Consider the following 19,194-nt stretch of genomic DNA (forward strand, 5'->3'; position numbering starts at 1 on the left):
CTATAGTGAAAATAATAATCAATAACATAAATAAATCAGGGTCCAAAAATAACTGTTATTGTAAATTTTTCTTTAAAAAAAAATCACGCACTTAGAAGGGTGCTAACATTTTTTTAAATACACCACTATTTTTATTAGACATTGTAGTTTACAAATCCGCAATGATTTTTATTTTTTGATTTTTATAATAAAACTCAAAAAAAGAACTGTTTTTTGTTGATTTTTATGTATAACAGTTATTCCCTTGACATTTTTGAACAAATGAAATAATTAAAAAAAACATGCTAACCGTGTTTTATATAACTTACTAAAAATTTGTTATTAAATAACAAAAATTAGACTAATTTTTACCCAAAGAAATATTTTAAAACTACATACTTCTCATACTGCTTTTCAACTATGGCTATTAATTACTAATTTACCCAGCTAACTTTTTCTATAACTTGACTTGATTGTTAAGATGAAATATAAAAGATTAAACAGAAAGTTGCGCGTTAGCAATTAACGAATCAATAACATACATTTAAAAAAATTCTAATTAAAAGGAGGTTAATCAAACAATTATAAACTCCAAGTTACTTATGCCGCTTTTCATTCATTTTAGGAATGCCCTCCGTGGAGGACGTGTGCTCGGCCTTCAGCGTGTGCGACGTGGAGATCGAGTATAGCGAGGAGGAGCTGCAGAGCCTGACCACCTACAAGGCCTTCATGCAGCATGTGCGACCCATTCTGCAGAAGGAGAACCCCAAGATTGCGGCACCCAAGCTGATGATGCTGGTGGCCGCCAAGTGGCGTGAGTTCTGCGAGAGCAATCCGCACATTCAGCAGGAGGGCGGTGCCGCCGGATCGGGCACATCCGCTGCTGGCCAGGCACGCAGTGGCGCCGACGATGAGCCGGAGGAGCCGCGATCCTCGCGCTCTTCGCGCAACGAAAAGCCCGACGACATCTACGAGGAGGTTGTCGAGGAGGAGGAAGAGGAGGAGGAGGAGGAGAAGAAGCCGCGCCGCAAGCGCAGTGGACGCGGCAAGAAGGGCCGCCGTCCCTCGGCCAAGGTGCCCACCCTGAAGATCAAGTTGCTCGGCAAGCGCAAGCGGGACAGTTCGGACGAGGAGCCGGAAGCCAGCGGTGCATCCGAACGCGATTCGGATTTGGAGTTTGAACGCATGCTCCAGAAATCGGATGACAGTGCCGATGAGAAGGAGACGCCCGTCGCCTCCTCCTCCGCCAAGGCAGACAAGGCGGACAAGGCTGACTCGCAATTGGCTGCCCAGGAAGACGGTGCTCCGGTGGTGCGCAAGAAGGCCAAGACCAAGATTGGCAACAAGTTCAAGAAGAAGAACAAACTGAAGAAGACCAAGAACTTCCCGGAGGGCGAGGATGGCGAGCATGAGCACCAGGACTACTGCGAGGTTTGCCAGCAGGGCGGCGAGATTATCCTGTGCGACACCTGCCCGCGAGCCTATCACTTGGTTTGCCTGGAGCCCGAATTGGATGAGCCGCCGGAGGGCAAGTGGTCGTGTCCGCATTGCGAGGCGGATGGCGGTGCCGCCGAGGAGGAGGACGACGATGAGCATCAGGAGTTCTGCCGCGTGTGCAAGGATGGCGGCGAGTTGCTGTGCTGCGACTCGTGTCCCTCTGCCTACCACACGTTCTGCTTGAATCCCCCACTGGACAACATACCCGATGGCGATTGGCGCTGTCCACGCTGCAGCTGCCCACCGCTCACTGGCAAAGCGGAGAAGATCATCACCTGGCGCTGGGCAGTGCGCCCTAGCGAGGATGGACCCTCCACCTCCAAGGGTTCGAAGAGTAGCAACTCGCGAGTCCGCGAATATTTCATCAAGTGGCACAACATGTCGTACTGGCACTGTGAATGGGTGCCAGAGGTTCAATTGGATGTCCACCATCCCCTGATGATTCGCTCGTTCCAACGGAAATACGACATGGAGGAGCCACCCAAGTTCGAGGAGTCGCTGGATGAGGCGGACACCCGGTTCAAGCGCATCCAGCGGCACAAGGACAAGGTGGGCATGAAGGCCGACGACGACAGCGAGCTGCTGGAGGAGAAGTTCTACAAGAATGGCGTCAAGCCCGAGTGGCTCATAGTCCAGCGGGTGATCAATCATCGTACGGCTCGCGACGGCAGCACCATGTATCTGGTGAAGTGGCGCGAGCTGCCCTACGACAAGTCCACGTGGGAGGAGGAGGGCGATGACATCCAGGGCCTCCGGCAGGCCATCGATTACTATCAGGATCTGCGGGCCGTTTGCACCTCGGAGACCACGCAGTCGCGCAGCAAGAAGAGCAAGAAGGGTCGCAGGTCCAAGCTGAAGGTGGAGGACGATGAAGATCGCCCGGTGAAGCACTACACACCGCCGCCAGATAAACCTACTACTGATTTGAAGAAGAAGTACGAAGATCAGCCAGGCTTTTTGGAGGGAACCGGCATGCAATTGCATCCTTACCAAATAGAAGGCATCAACTGGTTGCGCTACAGCTGGGGCCAAGGGATCGACACCATTCTGGCCGACGAAATGGGTCTGGGTAAAACGATTCAGACGGTCACGTTCTTGTACTCGCTGTACAAGGAGGGCCATTGCCGTGGACCCTTCCTGGTGGCCGTGCCCCTCTCCACTCTGGTCAATTGGGAGCGTGAGTTTGAGCTCTGGGCACCGGATTTCTATTGCATCACCTACATTGGCGACAAGGACTCGCGGGCGGTGATACGTGAGAACGAGCTGAGCTTCGAGGAGGGCGCCATTCGGGGCAGCAAGGTCTCGCGATTGCGGACCACCCAGTACAAGTTCAATGTGCTGCTCACCAGCTACGAGTTGATCTCCATGGACGCCGCCTGCTTGGGCAGCATCGATTGGGCCGTTCTGGTGGTGGATGAGGCGCATCGCTTGAAGAGCAACCAGAGCAAGTTCTTCCGCATACTTAACAGCTATGGGATTGCCTACAAGCTGCTGCTCACGGGCACTCCGCTGCAGAACAACCTCGAGGAGCTGTTCCATTTGCTCAACTTCTTGAGTCGCGACAAGTTCAACGATCTGCAGGCCTTCCAGGGTGAATTCGCTGATGTTTCGAAGGAGGAGCAGGTTAAGCGACTGCACGAGATGCTCGGACCGCACATGCTGCGTCGCCTGAAAACGGATGTGCTGAAGAACATGCCCTCCAAGTCGGAGTTCATTGTGCGTGTCGAGTTGTCGGCCATGCAGAAGAAGTTCTACAAGTTTATCTTGACCAAGAACTACGAGGCTCTGAACTCGAAGAGCGGCGGCGGCTCCTGTTCGCTGATCAACATCATGATGGACCTGAAGAAGTGCTGCAACCATCCGTATCTCTTTCCCTCCGCGGCCGAAGAGGCAACCACCTCGGCTGGTGGTCTCTACGAGATTAATTCGCTGACCAAGGCAGCCGGCAAGTTGGTGCTACTTTCCAAAATGCTCAAGCAGCTGAAGTCGCAGAACCATCGTGTGCTGATCTTCTCGCAGATGACCAAGATGTTGGATATACTGGAGGACTTTCTCGAGGGCGAGCAGTACAAGTACGAGCGGATTGACGGCGGAATCACGGGCACGCTGCGTCAGGAAGCCATCGATCGGTTCAATGCCCCCGGAGCGCAGCAGTTTGTCTTTCTGCTGAGTACTCGTGCCGGCGGATTGGGCATTAACCTGGCCACGGCGGACACTGTCATCATCTATGACTCGGATTGGAATCCCCACAACGATATCCAGGCCTTCTCGCGAGCCCATCGCATCGGGCAGGCCAACAAGGTGATGATCTATCGATTCGTGACCCGCAATTCGGTGGAGGAGCGAGTTACCCAGGTGGCCAAGCGAAAGATGATGCTGACCCATCTGGTGGTGCGACCGGGAATGGGCGGCAAGGGTGCGAACTTCACGAAGCAGGAGCTGGACGACATCCTGCGCTTCGGCACTGAGGATCTGTTCAAGGAGGATGACAAGGAGGAGGCCATTCACTATGACGACAAGGCGGTGGCCGAGCTGCTGGACCGAACTAATCGGGGAATCGAGGAGAAAGAGTCCTGGGCGAATGAGTATCTGTCCTCGTTCAAGGTGGCTTCCTATGCCACCAAGGAGGAGGAGGAGGAGGAGGAGACGGAGATCATCAAGCAGGACGCCGAGAACTCTGATCCGGCGTACTGGGTGAAGCTGCTGCGCCATCACTACGAGCAGCACCAGGAGGATGTGGGTCGCAGCCTGGGCAAGGGCAAGCGGGTGCGCAAGCAGGTCAACTACACGGATGGCGGCGTTGTGGCGGCGGATACCACACGAGATGATTCCAACTGGCAGGACAATGGCAGCGAATACAACTCGGAGTATTCGGCTGGTTCTGATGAGGATGGCGGCGACGATGACTTCGATGAACAGAACGGCGGCGAGCGGAAGGCCAAGCGGCGTTTGGAGCGACGCGACGATCGTCCATTGCCTCCTTTGCTGGCCCGCGTGGGCGGAAACATCGAGGTGCTCGGCTTTAATGCCCGTCAACGCAAGAGCTTCCTCAATGCCATCATGCGGTACGGAATGCCGCCGCAGGATGCCTTCAACTCGCAGTGGTTGGTCCGCGATTTGCGTGGCAAGTCGGAGAGGAATTTCAAAGCTTATGTCTCCCTTTTCATGCGGCACCTTTGTGAGCCAGGAGCGGACAATGCGGAGACCTTTGCCGATGGTGTGCCGCGCGAGGGACTCTCCCGCCAGCACGTTCTCACCCGGATCGGTGTGATGTCTCTGATTCGCAAGAAGGTGCAGGAATTCGAGCATATTAACGGCTACTACAGCATGCCGGAGCTGATCCTCAAGCCATGCGAACCGGTGCGTTCGGCTCTGAAGCAGGATGTGGCGGCACTGGAGGCTGCTCCCGCCGCCGCCGCCGCCGCCGCTGTGGACAAGAGCGCTACGACCAGCAACAGCGCCACTCCGGCCACCAGTGCGGCACCCAGTCCGGCACCAGCATCCGAGAAGGGCGAGGAAAAGGACAAGGATTCGGAAAAGGAGAAGGATAAGGATAAGGAGAAGGCCTCCCCTGAGAAGAGCGAGGTGAAGCAAGAACAAGAGGGTGAGGAGGACAAGAAGCCCGGGGAGGTCAAGCAGGAGCAACCAGTGGAAGAAACCTCCATTGGCGACACAAAGCCAAGCGAGGCGGTAGATGTCAAGACCGAGTTGGCCAAGACAGAGCCCAAGGAGGAGGCCAAGGACCCTGAGCTAAAGGAAGAGCCCAAGACCGAAGAAAAGGAAAAGGAGAAGGTGGAGGACAAGAAGCCCATAGCAGCAGCAACCACAGTTATCGACGACGACGACGACGATGTGATGATTGTCAAGGAGGACGGTGAGCTGGAGAAGCCCAGCGCCAGTTCGCCCAAGGATCACAAGGCGGCGGCCGCTGCTGCCGCTGCCGCAACTGGAGCCACCGGCAAGGGAGTGGAGGACAGTTTGGAGGTCCTAAAGCGCAAATTCATGTTCAATATCGCCGATGGCGGATTCACAGAGCTGCACACCTTGTGGCTCAACGAGGAGAAGGCTGCGGTGCCCGGCAGGGAGTACGAGATCTGGCACCGTCGCCACGACTACTGGCTGCTGGCCGGCATCGTGACCCACGGCTATGGACGCTGGCAGGACATTCAGAACGATATCCGCTTCGCCATCATCAACGAACCCTTCAAAATGGACGTGGGCAAGGGCAACTTCCTGGAGATCAAGAACAAGTTCCTGGCCCGCCGCTTCAAGCTGCTGGAACAGGCGTTGGTTATCGAGGAGCAGCTGCGCCGCGCGGCCTATCTTAATCTCGCCCAGGATCCCAGCCATCCGGCCATGTCGCTGAATGCCCGTTTCGCTGAGGTCGAATGCCTGGCCGAGTCCCATCAGCATCTCAGCAAGGAATCGCTGGCAGGCAACAAGCCAGCCAATGCGGTGCTGCACAAGGTGCTCAATCAGCTCGAGGAGCTGCTCTCGGACATGAAGAGCGATGTGTCCCGGCTGCCGGCCACGCTGGCCCGCATCCCACCGGTGGCCCAGCGGCTCCAGATGTCCGAGCGATCGATTCTCTCCCGCCTGGCGGCCACCGCCGGCAATGCCTCGAATGCTGGTGAGTTTGAGGGATAATAAAATGATTTAACATAGATATTAATATTAATTTTTTTTCGTTCTTTTGCAGCTCAATTAATGGCACAATTCCCGGCTGGATTCCAGGGCACAACATTGCCAGCATTCACCAGCGGACCGGCTGGCAACTTTGCCAACTTCCGGCCACAGTTCTCGGTGCCCGGCCAGCTATCGAATAATTCCGGCGTCTAGGCATCTCCTCAATATATCTATGTTAAGAGCATTCGTATTCCATGCAAATATACTTTACTCAAGCTAAGAATTAAACACCCGCACACCCACAACTTATATTTATCATAATCATTTGCAATGAAATCCCGATAACAAAAGCAAAAAACGATCCATGTCGCGTTCACAAAAATTAACAATTCAAAACGTTTGACACTTGACGAAACGCGAGTTTGGTTCTCAGATCTCGGATCTCAGCGGAACACGACTCGTGATCAATTCACTTACGACAAGTATAATAGTCCTTATTTACTTCTTTACTATGTGATTACATAATCTAGATACGAAATATAAATGTATTGAATTCCATTGCAAAAAAGGAGGAGAGAATTATTTATTTGGGTATTATTGCAGATATTTGGGTCTTAATAACTTATTAAAAATGCCATTTGGTTCAAGCGATAAAAGTTGATTTATTCATAGCTTTTCGTTTCGAATATATCATCATGTTCATGTATATTAATATAAATTAGTTAAGTTCTGTATACATATATAGGTATATATATATCTGCGGGTGTATATATATAATTTGTAAATATCAAATACATAATCATTAGACATATTGAAGTCATATCTGATAAGCGCAATACTAATTTCGAACCGAATCCGCTCGGTGCGTCACACAAAGCCAATCAATACATTTAAATACGTATGAGTAGAGCAACAATAGTCTGCGAGTTCTTGGGATGAAATTCGTAACACCTTGATATTGCTGTTCAATGGATTAATATCAAACTGTCGCCGTTCGGGTTTCTCTTTCGCTTGTTATTTACAGTAATAATTACAAATTAAATGGAATTTCCCGACATGGTCTGGCATAAATAATAATAAGCTGGCCCTGTTTGGCCTAATACAATTACGATTTTAAAATTATATACAACAAAAACAAAGCAACAAGAATATATTGCGAAGGCATTTGTTCGGCATAACAAACAAAACTTCACGTTGGCCAACCAATTTAACGTATTATTTACAAGCTAAACTTGAATATTGTATATTACATGCATTACACAATTCTCGGCAAAGAAAAGAGAAGGTAGGCTTAAAAACTAATTATGGGCTAAACACAACTATTGCGGAAAATCAAAATCAGCTTAGAATAGTAAATAACAAAACATACGCGGTGCGAAACAAAACACAAACTCGGGGAAGAAAGGGAAGAAAGAAAATATAATTTTCATAGCCAAGATGCCCACGGAAGTGGACATCAGTTAGGAAATCGAGCACATCTTCTTCAGCTCTCCCTCGGTCTCGTCCACCTCGAGCGGCACGCCAGAGACATTGGGCAGCGGCCGTCCCTCGATGTTCGGCAGATAGGGTTCGTAGTCCAGGCCTTTGCGTTCGTAGAACAGCAAATATGCGGCACTCGGATCGATGACCGGCTTCTGTGATATTTCGCGGCAGGAGCTGTCGTTGTAGCAGTACCAGGATCCCGTGGCATTCGATGCATAGGAAATGTAGTGACCCCCATTCAGCATGCCCGAGTGAGACTAGAAATATAAAGTTTTTATAATCAATCAAGATGCGAAGTTATAGGCTACACGAACCACAACGGCATAGAGTCGGTATCTGGGATCGAACTCATCCACTTCCGGCTTGAGTCGGTGCTGGTGGTAATCCTCGAACTCGCCATCCACGATGGGCGTTTTGGTGAGACTCGTCGAGATGAGCCGCTGTCGACGCACAGAATTGATGGTCTTGCTCTGACGCAGGATATTTCCGGTGGGCGCTGGTGCCGCGGTTACTGTTTGCTTTGGAAGTTCCTCCTTATCCTGCTTCACAGGTGCATCGATCTCGTCCAGCTCGCTAACAACTTCGTTGTTTGCCATAACATCCTTCTTCAGTTCCAGCAGCTCCTTGTGTCGCAGTATCGTCTCCTGGGGCACCGAGGCTAAATATGGCGTGGGATCGAAGTCATCGAAGGGGAAGTGAACCACCTTCTGTGACTTGACCCACTTGCCGTTAACGCAGTTGAACCGCTTCAAGTGGACAATCTAAGAAAAAGAGTTGATTGATTATCATAGTGCATTCAGTGGAAAGTTTCAGCTCACCAATATCGGAGGCAGCTTCCAGATCTGCAGCTTCTTGGTGGCGGGCTTCTTGCCCTTGCAGTGGCTGCAGTGATACCACTGCTCCAGCTTCTCCTCGGAGGTGAAGGCGCGCAGGCAATGATTCAGGTCCACGGGCTCCACCTGCTCCCGCCGACTTATGGCAATGGTCTCGTGATCCACCCAAAGCTAAAAAAGATGTTTTGATTATTTTGTTCTTTCGTTTAGGGGTTTTTCTACATACACGCTCCAAGGTGCTTTGGTAGCGCAAATGCAGGGCAGTCGGATCCCAGTCGATGGCAATGGTAAAGTCTTCAAAATATTTCGTTGTCGGCGTGTACGACAACGAGGCGGTATACTCGGGCGTCCGTTTAGCCTCCAGATTGGGAAGCGATGGGAATTTAGCGTTCATTTTTGGCGTTGATGTGTTGCCTGAAAGAGTAATTTATTTAATTTAATTTAATTTAATTAATTGCTTTCAAAATCTACTCACTGGCCACGGCATTGATGGGCGGCAGGGCTCCCTGGAGCACGTAGTCATTGTTGCAGCGAATCTCGCATCCGCGACAGAAGCTCGACCAGGGACAAATGGCGCAGGTTAGACCATCTGCCTTGACGGCACGCAACGTGAAGGGAAAATCGTAGCCCAGGCTGTCATCACTGCGAAAAAGTGACCATAAAATAAATAAATAAGTAAATAAATAAATATATAAATAAATAAATAAATAAATAAATAAATAAATAAATAAATAAATAATTAATTAAATAATTAAAAAATAAGTAAATAAATAAATAAACAAATAATTAAACAAATAAATAAATAAATAAGTAAATAAAAAAAAGGTAAATAAGTAAATAAATAAATAAATAAATAAATAAATAAGTAAATAAATAAATAAAAAAATAAAAAAATAAATATATAAATAAATAAGTATATAAATAAATAAATAAATATATACTTACCAATCGGCGGCATGGTTTGCCTGCTCCGTGGTGGCTGGCAGTGGACTGAGCAGCCTGTTCACCTGCAGCCACACGGCGCAGTACAAATCCTTGTGGGTCCCACCCTCACTATTCGGAATGAGCAGCGGGACCCCAAAGAGACTCGGCCTCGTTTTGTGGTAGGAAAGGAAGTAGCTGTCGTGCCGGGTTATCTTTCGATGCACGGCCACCAAATACTTGGCCGCCTTGTGCGGCGGCTGCGAGGAGCGGCGGGAGTAGACGCCACTGCTGGTTTCCGGCTGCGAGGTGGTGATCTGATCCGGCTGATCGTGCTCCTCCCCATCCTCCTCCTCCTCCTCGTTGCCCTCCTCCGCCTGTTCGTCCACATCCAGGCTGGCGCCCAGCGTGTTGCCCGTGCTCAGGCCACTGGAATCGTTCGGCGACATCCGGAAGGAGGAGCCATCGTCGCTGTTGCTTCCATGCCGGCTACTCACCGGCGCCAGTTCGGCGCCCATTGGAATGGGTTCCGTCAGCGAGCTCTCCATGGAGTTTTCGCCCGAATGATTGGTGTACGACATGGAGCTGGTGTTGCTCTCCGTGTGCAGCAACTTGGCGGAGGACACACGCTTCTGCTGGGCAGCCGCGCCGTGCATGAACGTGTTCTCCGGGCTGGAGCTCAGGATGAGCGACTCCTGCACCGAGATGGGGAATTAGACTTGGTTGTGCTGGGCTTGCGGTTAGTTTTTTCAGGGGCGTGTTGGGTGTAGTTGTGTATTAAAAGCTTTGGGAACTCAATTAACCAAGGATCAATCTACTTGTAAATGTACAAAATGTCTAGAGGGTAAACGCTAAGATTCAAAATCTACATAGAAATTTACAACATTTTTTATGGCAGGTGGTTTAATTAACTTTTTGCATATTTTGGTTATTCCGCGAGGTCGGTGGAAAGTGAAATCGTAGTTATCAAATAGAAATGATTTAGTTTTTATACAGATTTCGAAGGATATATGCTTTGGAATTTGAATTATTTAAATTTTAGAATTTAAATTATGGAACTTTACTAAAATTTTAAAAAGTTAGTTTCAAGTTTTTGTTTAAATGTTTAGAAATATTTAAGATTTATTTATTTAAGTTATGTTTTTAAAATTCTACCTAAAAAAACGGCTTTCGTCTAAGCTAATAGAATTAAAATTTAGGATACTCTGAACTTTCTAAAAAAAACAAACACAAGATATGGGTAACATGAATCGCTATTAATGTGGAATTGCAAAGCTATGAGAATGACTAAAAACTACAAGATAAATTATAATTCACAAACTTCCAACTTGATAACCAACAACAACAAAGATATTCAAGGATAGCAAAGAGGTGATTCGAAAAGTTGTCTTATGTTTTAAGCAAAAAATTTACATTAGTTGTGGAAAAAGGCCAGCAAGAAATTAAATGATTAGTAGAAGGATATATAGATTACAAATAATTGATATCAATTTTGGAAACAGTGTGCGAGTACGAGAGAGTAAGGAGAATATACAGAGTTTGCTAGTAGTTTTGAGTAGTTAAGAGGGAAGCCCACAAACCACGCAGCAGACGGCAACTGTTCATTTAACATAGTGGTATTTAATATATATATTTTGATTAAACGCTTGTAAAGTGACACTCGAGAAGCAGACGGAGGCGGAATCTTTAGCGGATTCTAAAGACGACCCGACGATATCTTTGCAGCTCATTCGCCGCTTTCCTAGGCAAGGGAAGTTCTGAAGTTCTGTAGCTCTGAATTTTAGATTGATTTTAGATTGATTTTAGAATTGAATTGGCCCCCAGAAACTGGGGCGTAAATCTATGATATTAAATACGTGTATGTTAATATAGTTTAGAAGCCATACCTTGAAGCAAAATAGGCTGTGGGGCATGCACTCTCGCTTTCCAAAGCACCGGCTTACCTTTCCGGCCTCATCTGGCAGCAGTTCGTGCACTTGGTTGTCCCCGCTTCCGTTTCCGCTGAAAGTGCTAACGATGGGATTGTAATTATTGTTGTAGTGCGAAACATCCGCCGCCATCTCCGCCTCGGTTTCCACCTCCAGGCCAGAGACATGGCCATTGCAGAGGACTCGAGACGAGGCGCGGTGGCTGGAGGTCTGCAGGGTGCTCAGCGAGGACAGCGAGTCCTGGGCGCTGGTGATGAGAGCTGAAAGCATACAAACATATATATAATATTTATATAACATCTTTTGTTCTGTGATCCCACCGGAACTGCGCTGAATGTCCTTGAGTCCCTGCTCGATGTGCATGCTGAGCACCGAGTTGGATCGCGTCCGCACACTCTGTTCGGGCAGCTGATAGACGTACAGCTCCTTGGCGCTCTGCGTGCGTAGCTTCTCCTCGTCGGAAAGGACTTGGCGTATTTGTGAGTTCCACAGCTCGCAGACGAGCATCAGATTTGGCTGCAGGGAGCACAGAGTGGATAGCTTGTGCTTCAGATGCGAGTACTTGCACTCGGAGTTCAGGCGGAAACCATATTTGATGGGCACGCTTCCATCCAAAAGGATTACTAAAAGATAATTTACATTAGTTATACTTCTAATAGAGCCCTGCGTAATTCATTCAATTTTTGTTGTATCATAGTATGCCATCAAATTTCTGATTTGTTTAATTCAATTCTATGTGAAATAAATTGAATGTTTTTCTAATTCATTTCGAATTGAATGAATGAATAATTTTAATACATTTTTTTAATTTGTCAGATTTTTTTTTGCTTTCTTTTAAGAACAAGAAGTGGAAAATGTTTAACGAATCAATGTTAACTGCTTAGTAAATAAAATTTAGGCAGATTTAATCACAAAATTATGGCCCTTTCTTCTTCAGAAGAAATTGTCGTTTGAATTTTTTCGGAATTTATGCCATTCATTCATTCAATTCTATTAAACTCAAAATTCTAATTAATTCATTCATATAAAACAAAAAATTTTAAATAATTCATTGAATCCATTCATGCAGGGCTTTAACTTCTAATAACCCACCCAAGACCTCCAAGTAAACGTAGTTCTCCACCGGCAGCGGCAAGCTGAGCAGGCTAAACGGATCAAAGCGCACCGACTCGTGTCCGCAGCCCAGACAGCTGACCTTTGACTTCAGCTGACCGTAGAACAGATCGATGATGATGGACTGGTTGCGAGCGTGGTGCTGCGACCAGGCCTCGGCGGCGACTATTTTGTCGGGGCGCCCGTTGGAGTCCTTCAGCTCGCTGTAGGGCTTCTCCATCACGCGGTTGAGATCCTCGTGCAGTGCATCGAGCAGCCACTCGAGCAGCTCCTGCGAATCGTGCTGCCCGCCGCCGGCGAACTGTGGCGCATGCTTGTTGACACAAAAGCGCAGCTTGAGCGGCGCCACCGAGCGCGTCGTCGCCGTCCAGACCTCCTTCAGCAGCTCCGCATAGCGCATGGCCAGCTGGCCGCGAGTGCCCAGTTTGTTGGCCGCATTCACCTCAAAGCGATGCATCTCACGCTGAAAATATTGGGCCAGCGGTTGGGTATTGAACAGCACCTGCAGGGCGGCGTTCATGAAGCAGGTATTCCCCAGGTTGTGCAATCCAGTGGCTCCCGGCGCGTGGACCGACATAATTGAGCTGCGGGTGAGGCGACGCCGATCGCCCGGCGTTCCCGCTCCTTGGCCACTCTGAGCGCTGGCCAAGGAGCCGAGTTCCTCGGGCCAGGTCAAATCCTTGTTGCGAATCTCCAGCAGCAGCTGGTCGTTGTCCCGGATAAGCAGCTCCTTCAGGCACATGGCATCCTCCTCCAGCAATATGGCACCGTTGTCCAGCTGCGGCACGTGCCACAGCCGGATGTCCTCCGATTTGAGACGCAGCTGCTCGCACAGGAACTCGCCCACTTGGCGCACCGTGGCCAGTCGACTGAAGGCAGCCGTGTAGGCGAGGTATCGTTTCGGCGGTTGAAGCACACTGCTAGCCGCAATGGCCGCATATCCGCCTCCGGAGGCCAGGACACCGTAGCCACCGCTCACCGTGGAGCCCCAGCTGCCCAGTTGCCCAGTGCCACCGCCACCGCCGACGCCTGTCTGCGATGGCTGAGCCTGGTGGAGCAGGATGCGCATGTTCAGCGGGTAAAGCTCCAGTTCCACATCCGAGTTGGGCGGTTGGATGACCTAGCGGGAAGTAAGTTAGAGGATTACTATGTTAAGTTTGCTTGTGATAAGTAGACCTCGGATTTTGTATATTTTTATAGGATAAAGATAGATCAATTCCGAAAACACCAAAGTTCGTTTCAATAAAAATATAGTTTAAAATTAATGGCATTTTTTATTTTTTTTTGCATATTTGCATAAAATGCATATGGATAAAATATGGAAAATATAAAGTTAACTCAACTATTCAAGATTGACCATTTCATAGCCAACCTAATTTACCCGAAGAAAATTGTTTGTTCCTTTTCGTTATTTCTGAGAAATCTAATTTTTTCCGAAATTTAAGAAATCATATTTATATTTCCAACGAGTAGGCGAGAAGGGGGCAAAAATAGTAAAAGGGGCTGAATAGTTTTTGGCCCTATCGGCCAAACTGCTCTTTTAAATTGCTAGCCGTGTTTACTGAAGGTTCCTTAGAATACCAAGAGGGCTGCATTAAAAATGTGAGCCTCCAGTTGTTTGCATATATTTTGCATATTTTGAATATATTTTGCATATATTTTGCATATTTTATGCATATATTTTTTGCATGTTTTTTTTTGCATATTTCCGATATGCATCCGAATTTATTACATTTAAAAAATAGGACACCTACCCAGAAATTTGGTAAAAATCTGGCCAAAAATGGACAAATATGCAGAACCCGAGGTCTAATTATTATGTTAAATTTGCTTGTGATGAGAAAGCTTACCTGCCGAGGCAGTGGCAGATTGTCGCCATACCACCGATTCAGTGCCTTCCACAAGGACTTGGGAACCAGTTCGAAGTCGTGGTTCTGCACGAGAGGCGTATCCCGCTTGAGGTGACCACCCTCGCCGGTGAGAGTGCGCACATTTCGAAACGGATTGGCTGTAATCAGATTGCTGTTGTCAATGGGTCCCGGTCGCACTGGTCCGCAGTGCCTTCCCGCTGAGATGCCACTGCTCGCCGACCCGGAACCGGATGCGGATCCCAGTGAATAGCTATCGTGCTGCTCCAGGCTGTGTGTGTTGAAGCTCTCATCGCAGACAAGCGCCTCATCGACGGCGGTTCGCTGGCTGGCAGTCCTCTTACAATAGTCGCAGGTGTGAGCCGTATGCTGGGTGTACTGCATCCAGCCGAGCCACCAGTCGCGGGTAATCAAATACCAGAATTGGCCAACGCGATACGGCCTGCGTTCCTCGCGTCTCAGCCAGCCGCGTACAATATCGTTCTCCATGTGCTTGCACTGCGGCCACAGGCCAAAGACGATGTGGCAGAGCTCAAAGATGAGGTCCAGCAGGGGCTGCATAAGTCTCAGGTCGCACTGCACGTTCCACAGCATAAAATCCTCGGCGGTGAGCGAGACATTGTCGCGGGTCAGTTTGCTGGGCGTCCCATCGGGGCTTCTACGCTGGCCAAACTCCAGCAGATCGCTGATAACCAGCTGCTTGGTCAGGTCCTTGTACTGCTGGGCCTCGCGGTTCTCCTTGGCCACCAGCAGCAGAACGTTGATCATCTGAAGTGTCTCCTCGTGACTAAGCACCCCATCTCGATCCACATCGAAGATTTTGAAGCAAACTTTGGGTACATAAGGGTAAGAGTTAATAAGTAGATAGTCTATAGCATGATAATTAGTGCTCACATCGTGTTCTTTCTACTCCAGGTCCCCGGCAGGCGGCACTCACACCACAGCACAGCTCCTTGAAGTCGATGTGCCCGTCGCGGTTCTCATCGAAGGCATTGAAGAGTCCTGCAAGCGCATTCTTTGGTATGGGTGGGCTGATCAGCGGGCCCAGGAACTGCAGGTCGATTTGGCCGTTTTGCGAAGTGTTCTTCAAGCGCCAAAACTCCTTCTCCAGATCGCCAATGTCCTGAAATGGAATATATGAGGAGTTTTTTTATTTATTTATATAAATAAGATTAAGAACTCTAGCAGCTAAGGCCTTCAGCTCATCTGAGGTGTCGAATTATATATATACATTATTATTTTAATAATTTGAATTTAGATTTTTAGTTTAATTTGGGCTTTTTCAAGGTGTCGAATTATATACATTTTTATTTATTATTTGAATTTAGATTTTGAATTAATTTTGGATGATTTTAATGACGTTGTCGGGAGTTGAGCGAGTTTGAGATATATTTGAGGAGTTTATGTTGACTAACCAATAGAATATAAGGGAATAATTGAAAGCTTGATAAACTTAAAGTGGGGGATAAGCAAACAGGTGTGAAAACACTCAGGTAAAATACACTTCTTAAGAAATATTATTAGCCACAGTTGCATATTCCCACCTTCTCCTCGAGATGCGTCACTCCAGCGAGGCTCTGGTAAAACGTTGGAGTCTCCAGCTCCGAGGTGAGACTGACACAGTTGTCGGACAGCAGCCACTTGGAGAGGACCGTGGCATTGCGATGCTTGATTATCCAGTCCTGGAACTGCTCGAAATTGACGCGTTCGCTCTGGGCAAACAAGGAGACGCTCTCGAAGGGAGGCAGATTGACATTGCGCACATAGTCCGACTTGATGATAAAGGTGCCGGCATCGTTGCAATAGAGGTTCCACAGGAATCTAAAAGGAACAAAGGAAGATAGTTAATTATTTATAGTTATACCTGGAATTTTATGGCATACTCACTTGGTTTTCTCACCCTGAGTGCCCCGGGTGATCAGTACCAGGCCGCAGAGCAGGTCGTTGAAGGAGATGCCGCGCTGGGTGCCACCACAGGCAGTATAGAGCATGTCCGTGATCTTCGGCGGCACTCCCTCGCAAAGGACATCCTGCTGGAAGGCATTTCGACTGAGGAAGTTCCTCCCCACGCCCGCCGACTTCTTGAAGGCATCCCTAAGGCGGCGAAGCTCCACATCGCTTACTGGAATCAAAATAGATGGATGAGTAACGCTTGCGGTAGGGATTATCCAAAATGCTTCTAATTAATAGCCGACGTGATTGGGAGCCCCCGTATTTAATTCGATTTACGAGCTCGTTTCACACCAACCAACGTGACGTCAATAATAAAACGATTATTGGAGTAAAAATCAAATGCCAAAAAATACACTTGCTGCACTCGTTAATAACAGCAATAAACATAATTTCTGAAATTATTTATCTATTCCATCACTTATGGGATCAAGTGTCGCTGTTACCTAATTAGCCATTATCTATAATTGATTTTTATACCCCTCGATCGAACTGTATATCGTATGGGTGAAAAGTAGGTAATAGATAAAATTAATTTCTATTTGATAAATAATAACTTTTTTTCATTATCCATTTCTTATTGTACCTTTATTTAATATGTTAACTTTTTTTAAAATAAAAAACCCTACAGGTATGCAACATATTTAAAAATAGGTCATTAGGGAATGGGTATCCCAAAGCCTACTATAATGTTTTTCTTTCGTCTTTTTCGAATGATTGTGAATCACACTGCGAGGAATCACAAGTGCACGTCCATATGTTTATAAACACACATTCACATCCGACGACAATTAAAAATCGTATCGCATTTAAGTCATAAAACGACCGGAAAGAGTAAGAAAGGTCCATTCATCATCTAAGAAATATTTCAGATTTTTTATAAATTATGACTTTTTTAACTTCAAAAGTATTTCCTTTAAAGACACCTATAAGCAATAAATAAATCGACTAAATTATGTGCAATATAAAATCGAAGATTTTCATTCATTAACCTTTGTTTAAAAATCATAACGTTGACTAATTAATGTAGGAAATAAAAACCCATAAGAAGTGTCATTCAATTGACAATAAATAAACCATTTTAATTTCAGCGATCAGGTTGAGAACAGAGTCAACTGATAATGATAAGCGCCCAAATGGGGCGTGAAAATACATTCCGCAATTAATTGGGCAATATTATGCGACGTCACGGAAACGGAATATCAACTGCAACTGGGCTCTGAGATTTCTGACTGCCGCACTTGCATGCCAGCATTTATTTTCCCTCGTCTTTTCATGAATTTCTCCGTTGGCTTGGTTTTATTGGAACCGGTCGGTCGGTGTGGCTAATAAGAAACACACGCACCTGGTCGCACGCCCAGGTTTTCAGGGGGTGGTCAGATGGGTCGGGGGAGGGCCTTCTTATCAGCGACATTCGTTTTCTTAACTCCGGCTGCCTGGCCGCAAATCAGCAACCATAACCATAACAACACCAGTAGTGAGATGAATGCCAGCGCAAAGGGAATGTGGAATAAAGTAAGTGAAAAGCACTGCCAACGCTAAACGTCATTGCGAATGGGATTGGGAATGGGGTGATGGGGTGGAAACTAACGGGTTCCCGTTGGCTAAAATAATCTTAACTTCTTGGATGATTAACATTTGATATAGGGGGTTTACTATTATTATACAGCATTGGGAAATCAGTGAAAGTGATTGGACGAACCTTAAGACTTCGAACGTAAATGATTATTCTTTTTTTAATAATACAGCTAAGAAAGAATTATTGACAAGAAACTTGTTATTGAAATTAAATATGTAAAGAAATCAGATTTCAGAAATTTAAGCTTGGGAGGTACCACTGTAATTTGCCTAATCGTCAGCCTTTTAAAAACCAAAATGTTTCTATCTCAAAATGCACTTGTAAGCGATTTCATTTACTATTCAGAATGCCTATGCACTTAAATACGAAATGAATTCGGGAATGACATGCTGAATGTTCAATTAAAGAACTTAAACTAAGAGGTTTCTTTATTAAATACTTTTATAAAAAGCCTTTGTGCAAAATATTCGTATTGAAATGAACACTGGAATGGCATGGTGAACTTGAAATGAACCGCATCCGCAGCGACATCCGCATCCGCGCATTCCAGTCACCCTAAGCATGAACTTGCACTACTGCACTGGCTACGGCTACTTAACTGTTTTTCTGTGCGTCGCTGCTTTGTTGTCTCCCAGCCACCCAGCGCCCACCTCCCAAACCACCCCCTTGGCTAAGCTTTTCTATTGTGACGTCACTGGCGGCGGCGACGCAAATACCCATGCACACACACATGCAGCCCACAAACACAAATAAAGTAAAGGCGCACTGGAATGGCAGAAATTAATTAGCAAAAAACTGCGGGAAAGGGAAATCCAGGATCAGGAGGAGCAGTGGGTCAGGGGGCGGGTGAATCGCTGGTCAGAAGCGCAACAACAATGGAATCGGAATCGATTGCACCTGCCTGTGTTGTTGCTGTTGCTTTTGCGGGGGTTCTGCTTTTCGTGATTACCAGTGACCCATTTTCCACTACAAAATTCCAATTGGGAGGACACTCACCGCGCTTCACCGAATCCTCGTAGCTGATGCTATTGGAGTGTTTGGACTCCTTGGTGCCCATGGCCCAGAATTTTTTGTTTGCGGGGGTGCAGCTGCTGCGATGGATTCTAGGGCTCCTCCTGCGGCTGCTGCTGCTGCTGCTGCGTCTGGCGACGCCACTGTTCACATTGGTTCTTCACTTCACTCAACAGTCGCGGTCGGTCAGGGATCAGATGCAAACAGGATCAGGACAATATATAATTAATACACCTGTCTTTTTGGCTCTTGTCTTGTGCTATTTTCTTCTGTTTCTTGTCAAGCGCTCGCTTTGCAACACTGTACGTAACAGCTGTTTGTTTTCCTCCTCCCCCGATAACTATCGGTAAACCACCGATATCCTATCGATAGGCAATGCCAGGGCAAGCAATCGTTGACCAACACCG

General features: G+C 47.3%; 2 protein-coding genes across 4 annotated transcripts in view; one reads left to right on the plus strand and one right to left on the minus strand.

Moving 5' to 3' along the window:
* The window catches only part of Mi-2 (chromodomain-helicase-DNA-binding protein Mi-2 homolog), a 29,985-nt gene extending 23,067 nt beyond the window's left edge, over positions 1-6,918 (plus strand). For both annotated transcript variants that reach the window (XM_017141551.3, XM_070215556.1), the window contains exons 4-5: positions 605-6,106; positions 6,176-6,918. In XM_017141551.3, the coding sequence (XP_016997040.2) occupies positions 605-6,106; positions 6,176-6,315 (5,642 nt within the window). In that variant the 3' untranslated portion in view covers positions 6,316-6,918. The remainder of the gene's footprint in view (positions 1-604; positions 6,107-6,175) is intronic.
* Positions 6,919-7,022: 104 nt separating this feature from the next.
* Usp32 (Ubiquitin specific protease 32) lies at positions 7,023-19,101 on the minus strand. 2 transcript variants are annotated; one of them, XM_017141553.3, is made up of 14 exons: positions 18,773-19,101; positions 16,135-16,369; positions 15,792-16,068; positions 15,142-15,370; positions 14,230-15,077; positions 12,359-13,499; positions 11,587-11,889; positions 11,282-11,526; positions 9,363-10,033; positions 8,893-9,059; positions 8,644-8,831; positions 8,403-8,588; positions 7,899-8,345; positions 7,023-7,841 (listed from the first exon to the last, which is right to left on the minus strand). In XM_017141553.3, exons 1-14 carry the CDS (start codon positions 18,831-18,833, stop codon positions 7,563-7,565), a joined length of 5,277 nt encoding a protein of 1,758 aa, XP_016997042.2. In that variant the 5' UTR covers positions 18,834-19,101; the 3' UTR covers positions 7,023-7,562. The 2 variants fall into 2 exon arrangements, with proteins under 2 accessions (XP_016997042.2, XP_016997041.2); XM_017141552.3 differs by having other exon boundaries at positions 11,225-11,526.
* Between the last annotated feature and the right edge of the window lie 93 nt (positions 19,102-19,194).

Source organism: Drosophila takahashii, chromosome 3L, assembly GCF_030179915.1.
Source record: "Drosophila takahashii strain IR98-3 E-12201 chromosome 3L, DtakHiC1v2, whole genome shotgun sequence".
Taxonomy (NCBI): Eukaryota; Metazoa; Arthropoda; class Insecta; order Diptera; family Drosophilidae; genus Drosophila; species Drosophila takahashii.